We start from the raw sequence: 6,629 nt of genomic DNA, 5'->3' as shown, positions 1-6,629 counted from the left end.
GCATTGTGTGGATCTCTCTTGATAGATAGTATCCTGTAATCGTCATTGTGTGGATCTCTCTTGATAGATAGTATCCGGTAATCGTCAGTGTGTGGATCTCTTTCTTGATAGATAGTATCCTGTAATCGTCAGTCTATGGATCTTTTTCTTGATAGATAGTATCCTGTAATCGTCAGTCTATGGATCTTTTTCTTGATAGATAGTATCCTGTAATCGTCAGTCTATGGATCTTTTTCTTGATAGATAGTATCCTGTAATCGTCAGTCTATGGATCTTTTTCTTGATAGATAGTATCCTGTAATCGTCAGTCTATGGATCTTTTTCTTGATAGACGGAAATCGCATGATTCCATCAAAACTCTATCAACCGAAATTCGATACCTCTAACACAGCAGATGTTATAAGAGCCTCTTTATTGACTTAGGCCGATATCATAAAGATCAAGATATTAATACTAGTTATAGCGAATATAAGGACGGATAAATGTTGTTTGCGATAGATTTAACGCCAGATCTCAGTGCAGACGGAATAAATTATTCGATCTTGCGAAATTCAAATTTGGCTTTGGATATTCGTTTTAGTAAGGCACTGACCGAAACGGTTAATTTAATAGCGTATGCGGAGTACCGAAACGTTATAGAGATTGACCAAAGTCGCAAATTTTTGAGTGATTTTTAAAATGGATTCCTAAAGTCTATGTAATCTTGCATGTAGCCATTCCATTCTTCGATCGAAATTTGGAGATGTATATGCTTCTGATGAATTGCCTTGGACACTAAATGGCTATTCCTGTTTTATTGTAAACTTAGACCCTAAAAAAACCCAGAAATCATTGGGTTGCGATAGCCTTCAGGGAAAACACTTGTTTTTACTTTTGTAGTTTCGATTCAATTCCAAAGCCGCCTAAGATTTTACGCTTCATCAAAAAAAAATTCTCAGAATTTGGGCGGAACAAATGTCGCTACCAAAGAGTTGAATCGTTTACCTGCGGTCATTTTTGTCTACATTTCTTGTACAAACTTATGAGAAAGCAGCTTTATCACCACTTGAATCGAATAACATTGCGTTTAACGAAAAATTTATTAAAAGATTTGTAACAACAAATTTTCGTCTACAAAACTGTTTTTTTACGCCAAACCGATGAAACATACTCTAATCAAACCTGTGAACACCGACAAAAACGTGTTTAAACACGTTTTAACATTCCCCCCCCCCATCATCTTTTGTATTCTGGTTGGTTGGTTTCCACCCAACAGCTGCGAAGTGGCGCTATTCTCTCGGAGAACAGTCAAAATTTTGTTTCAACCGGTTGCGCCTCGTGTCTTCTGCCGGCCATTTTGTTGGCTGGCTGGAGGCAGAGGTGAAGAGGTCCGTTATTTCTCTAATTTTGATCACGTGATTATTTCTGCAAACCTTTCAAATTTGCACGATTCATGACGTCACTGCCACGTTCACAACACATGTTAATCACACATCCGCCACGTGCAAAGCAACCTAGAGTTAAATCAGGAGGTTCTGCGTTCAAGGATGTTTTGTCAAAGGCTGAGTCTGGTGATATCACCAGTATTAAGGAGGAACATCCAGGGATTTTCATCCGTTATAAGACGAATATCTTATCGTCTATTAAATTTCGAACGGAGGAGTTGACTAACAGCTGTGGTGTTTGGATTTGCGGGCCCCCGAGGTGCGGAAAGGATTCAGGAGTTAGAAAACTTGGGGATGTGTATGTCAAATCTCTTAACAAATGGTGGGATGGCTATAATAACCAGCGTAATGTTCTCATATCAGATATTGACCCAGAACATGGAAAGTGGCTTGGAAACTTTCTTAAGATTTGGAGCGATCGATATGCATTTACTGCAGAGATTAAGGGATCATCTATGCTCATTAGACCATCAAAAATTTTTTGTACTTCGAATTTTTTAATGGAAGATGTATTTTCTGGAAATATTCTTGAAGCTTTGAAAGCACGTTTTAACGTGTTTAACGAATTTGATGGTTCCTTTACTCGCCGCCAGGAGACGCGCGAGGTTTTATCAGTTTACAATCGTCTGTTGCAGTTAGAAGATGGCTTGGTATCGTCGGCGTCGGTATCCTCGTCGGCTGTTCAGGAGGAAGAAGTATCGTCGTCGGACGAATTTAAGGAGAACAAGAAGTGTTCGAAGAAGAAGGCAAGATTATCAGAAGGCAACTCTGAAAACTGAAGTAACTTATACTTTAGATATCACTCATGATTTGGCTTCGAAGAATTCTACGAACAATGCTGAAATGTGGGGTGACAAGTGTTTGCGATCGTGTTTACAGACAGCGATGTTCAGCAGACTTTGTAAAGATTACAAATTTGTTAAATTTAATTCTGTGTCTTATGCTCTTCGTGTTGGTGCTTTTTCTTATAATGTTTATGAGCCTTTGGCTTCTTTCTCCTTTTTTCGAGATTTTCTAGCTATGTACACACACTGCTTGACAAATCAATTTCCTTTGAAAATGTTTGACAGTTGTATAACCTTTCCTCCTCCGCTTAGATACATTTCGTTCAGAGCTTTCTCTCTACTTGCTTCATTAGTTTTCGTTTAAAATTTTTCCAGAAAGCTTTGATTCATCCAGTACTAAAAAAAGGAAATTCTATGTTGATTTGTCAGAGGAAAGTGAAGTCACGTCGAGTACAATAGCAACTCCCTATTCCGTATATATAGGCAAAGACGTATGCCTAGAGCTCAAGGCCGTTAGGAAGACATTGTATCTTGGGGATCAGATTTACTGTAGAGTCACCCTTGGCGCGATATTTTTTTTACATTTGCGATAAATCTTTTTACATGGCAACCCCTATCGGACCCGACAACTAATTATAATAGGGTAATTGCATTAACCCTATTGGTCAACTGAATGTAGCCGCCATTATTTAATTTTCTTTCGACCATGTTGCCCGTGTGCTTTTTTAATCTTCAGCTCCCGCGTTCTTTTCTTGAAATTTTTGTGATTGCTGCTGCATGTGGAATGTCTGAGGTAAGTGCGAGAATGTTTGGTGAGAATGATGTTATGTGGTATGATGAGAATGTTAATTTAAGATATTTGCATGGATTAGTTAAAGATAAGGAAACGTTTGAATTTTGTATGAAAGCGGGTTTGATTGCGAATAAATATGAGTGTTGTAAGTGTGGTAAGGATATGAAATTGGTTGAAAGGCACGATATAAGTGATGGTTTTGAGTGGAGGTGTAAATCTAAGGTGAAAGGACAAATGCATGACGTCAAAAGGAGTGCGAAAAAGGGTTCTTTTTATAAATTGAGTCGAATGACATTGAAGGAGATTTTAGTTCAGGTATATTTGTGGGTGACTCCGAGTAAGGTTGATTTTAATATGAAAGAAAGTAAATGTTCTTCTAAGACTGTGTGTGATTATCGTTCCTACTGCCGTGAGGTTTGTGTGGTAGAGATGATTGAAAGTAGTATGAAAGTGGGTGGAAGCGGCGTGACTGTTGAGATAGATGAGAGTAAATTCGGGAAACGTAAATTTAATCGGGGGAAACATGTGGAAGGTAAATGGGTGTTTGGGGGAGTTGAGCGCGAGAAGGGCAAATGTTTTATGAAAGCTGTGGATGATAGGACGACTGATTCTTTGTTGAGTGTGATTAATGAGTATATTCTTCTGGGTTCGATAATAATTTCAGACTGCTGGAAGATCTACGATTGCCTTTCTAATGAAGGCTTCGTGCATCTGAAGGTAAATCATAGTGTGAATTTGAAGGACCCGGATACAGATGCACACACTAATACCATAGAAGGAACGTAGGGAGCAGTAAAACGTGCTATACCGGCCAGCAAAGCCAAAACACAATTAGATTATTATTTAGCCGAGTATGTGTGGTGGAAAAAGAATAAGCACATGTGCAGCAAATTCATGGCATTTATCGACTCTATCATCCGTATTTACCCTCCTCAAAGAGACGACAAGCAGCCGGAGTTTGAGTTTGTTTAAGGTTTTATGGCGCAAGAGCCATGATTTGACAAGCAGCCGGAAGACGGAGCATAGTCATCGAAGTAGAGGCGGAGTGAAGTGGAAGGTAGTGAGGGGGGCGAGCTTTAGAGGCAAATAGGGGACAGGTATATTTATTCTTCATTATTAACGATTTCAGCGATTTGGCCGCCATTTTATTTTTTTGTGCAGGCAACATTTTCACTACGCTGTTTTCTTTAAATCTCGTTCATACAAAAAATCGCCATTCTGGCGACTTTTGGCAAGATTTTGGCGGTTTATTTGAACGTTGGAGGTTGACTGTGCGGATGTCTCGCAATACTCGTGTTCATGGCTGGTGTTTTACGCAGTTTGGAGGGACACCAGAGGCCGTTTTTGATCCCCGAATTCATAAATATATGTGCTTTGGCAGAGAGACTTGTCCGACTACGGGTCGCCAGCATCTCCAGGGATATATTTATTATCTCGAACGACAGAGGTTTAGTGTTGTCAAGAAAAGCCTTGCAAATTCTCATATTGAAGCAGCTAAGGGATCTCCTGAACAGAATAAAGGATACTGTTCAAAGGATGGAGATTTCACGGAATATGGTGAGCTTCAGAAACTTCGTTCTGGCGGTTCTGTCTTTAAAGATTGCCTTGCTAAGGCTGAGTAGGGTGAGATTGAATCCATTAAGGAGCAGTATCCAGGCTTGTTCCTCCGTTACAAAACAACTATCCTCTCTTGCATTCAGTTTCGAACACAGGATCTAGAAAATGCCTGTGGTGTTTGGATTTGTGGCCCCCCAAGATGTGGAAAAGATTCAAGTGTTTTAAAGTTGGGTAATGTATACAGAAAAATGTTGAATAAATGGTGGGACGGATATAGAAATGAAAAATTTGTGTTGTTATCTGATGTGGAACCTGATCATCGTAATTGGTTAGGATATTTTTTAAAAATCTGGAGTGATCGTTATGCTTTTAATGCAGAAATTAAAGGTGGTACAATGATGATTAGGCCTGAAAAAATATTTGTTACTTCAAATTTTTTGTTAGAACAAGTTTTTGATGGAAAAATTCTTGAAGCTTTAAGAGCACGTTTCAACGTGTTTAACCAGTTTGACGACTCGTTTACGTCACGCATGTGTTCAGAGCCGAATTTATCAGTTTACGAAAAGTTACTACAGAAGGAGGATGGCTTGGCGACGCATGCTGTATCGACGTTATCGCAAAGGCCGTCAACGTCTCATGAAAAAGAAAATATATGTCGTCGGAGGAGTTTACGAATGTATCGAAGAAGACAAAGAAAAAACAATTATCGAAAAGTAACAGTAAAAAATGAAATTACTTGGACATTGGATGTACAGCAAACTGTTCCTGCAAAATCCTCTACTAGTAATGCTCAACGCTGGGGTGATTTGGTGCCTATTCGTGCAATGATGTTAAACAGTTTTAAAAGTTATTTGACTGATTATAAATATGTGAAATTTAATTCATTTACATTTGTGCCTGTTGTGGATGTGATTTCTTATAATGTGAATATTCCTGCATCATCTACAACTAAAGTTAGTCAGATGAAGTTTACTTCGGAATTTTTTAAGGATCAAGCGATGTATTTCATTTGGAATACCGATACATATCTTGCGGATAAAGATAATTTTGATTTACAAGAATTGCAATCTGATCCTCATGCAAAAAAGTGTTATTTTGGATCTAGGAATAGTCCTAAATTCAAATACAATGTTCCAAAGTTGATGCGTTCTTATTTTGATTGTAGTGCTGTAAAGAGTGCTTTAAATCAACCGTCTGTTGATAAAAATATTGTTCTCTAACAAAGAGAATGCAATGTCCACGAATAGTTACAATGGTAACTTCCATGTATTGTAAGCATAAAAATGATTGTAACACTATGTAATAATATTGGCACAAATCCTTGAATAAAAAAATTATTTTTCTGTACAAATTGAGTTCGTTTTCTTTCGAGTCGTGTCTTCATTATGCATGTTGCAATGCTGTTACGCAATATTACATGGGAGAGATGTTTTTCTTTAATTTGTACTTTGCAAGTTAAACGTGCAGGCCCCTTGCAATTTTTTCTCTCTTACATAAGTTTTTTCGAAAAATATGCGCAGTCAGAATTGCAAAAACAATTGCGTTTTAAAAATTTGTCCATTTCGAGTACAAAATATCAAGTTGAAGGCTTAGCCTTCAACATTTGTTCAGTCAGTTCCTGAAGTGTGTGCGTGTCCCTTCTTGCATTTTTCGATTACACTACTAGAAGAATGTGCCTGTGCCTCTCTGGATTATACAGATATCTACATCAATGGAAAACGAGTGGAATGCGTCTACACGCCAGTCAATTACAGACGTTTGGCGTCTCCACGGCGGTCACAACGTTAATCTCCTCGGGCGTCGCCCCGTTCATCATCTGATAAGGAGATAGAGCAAGGTACCCTTAATAAAGAAAGTTGGGTAAAGAATTGTTTTCAAAACAATCAAGGAGCTCGGATAGCCAAATAAATACTTCAAAAAAATGTTATAATCACCACTGAAGAGCAGCGTCTATATGCAGCAGGAGAATTCAATTGGCAAGCATAAAATTTCACAATATTGAAATTTAATTCTCATTACTCTTTAATTTATTTAATTCAGATCTTTAATTTTGAGGGAGTCATTTTATAA

At 38.1% G+C, this 6,629-nt stretch overlaps 1 protein-coding gene across 1 annotated transcript; it reads left to right on the top strand.

The window, feature by feature from the left end:
* The first annotated feature begins 2,915 nt into the window (after window positions 1-2,915).
* On the top strand, window positions 2,916-3,788 carry LOC129956696 (uncharacterized). The gene has a single exon (XM_056068626.1). The coding sequence runs from the start codon at window positions 2,916-2,918 to the stop codon at window positions 3,786-3,788; it is 873 nt and encodes a 290-aa protein (XP_055924601.1).
* The last annotated feature ends 2,841 nt before the right edge of the window (window positions 3,789-6,629 follow it).

Source organism: Argiope bruennichi, chromosome 11 (assembly GCF_947563725.1).
Source record: "Argiope bruennichi chromosome 11, qqArgBrue1.1, whole genome shotgun sequence".
In the NCBI taxonomy this organism is placed as follows: Eukaryota; Metazoa; Arthropoda; class Arachnida; order Araneae; family Araneidae; genus Argiope; species Argiope bruennichi.
The sequence above is the reverse complement of the archived record's forward strand: the minus strand, read 5'-3'. Positions and strand labels throughout refer to the sequence as shown.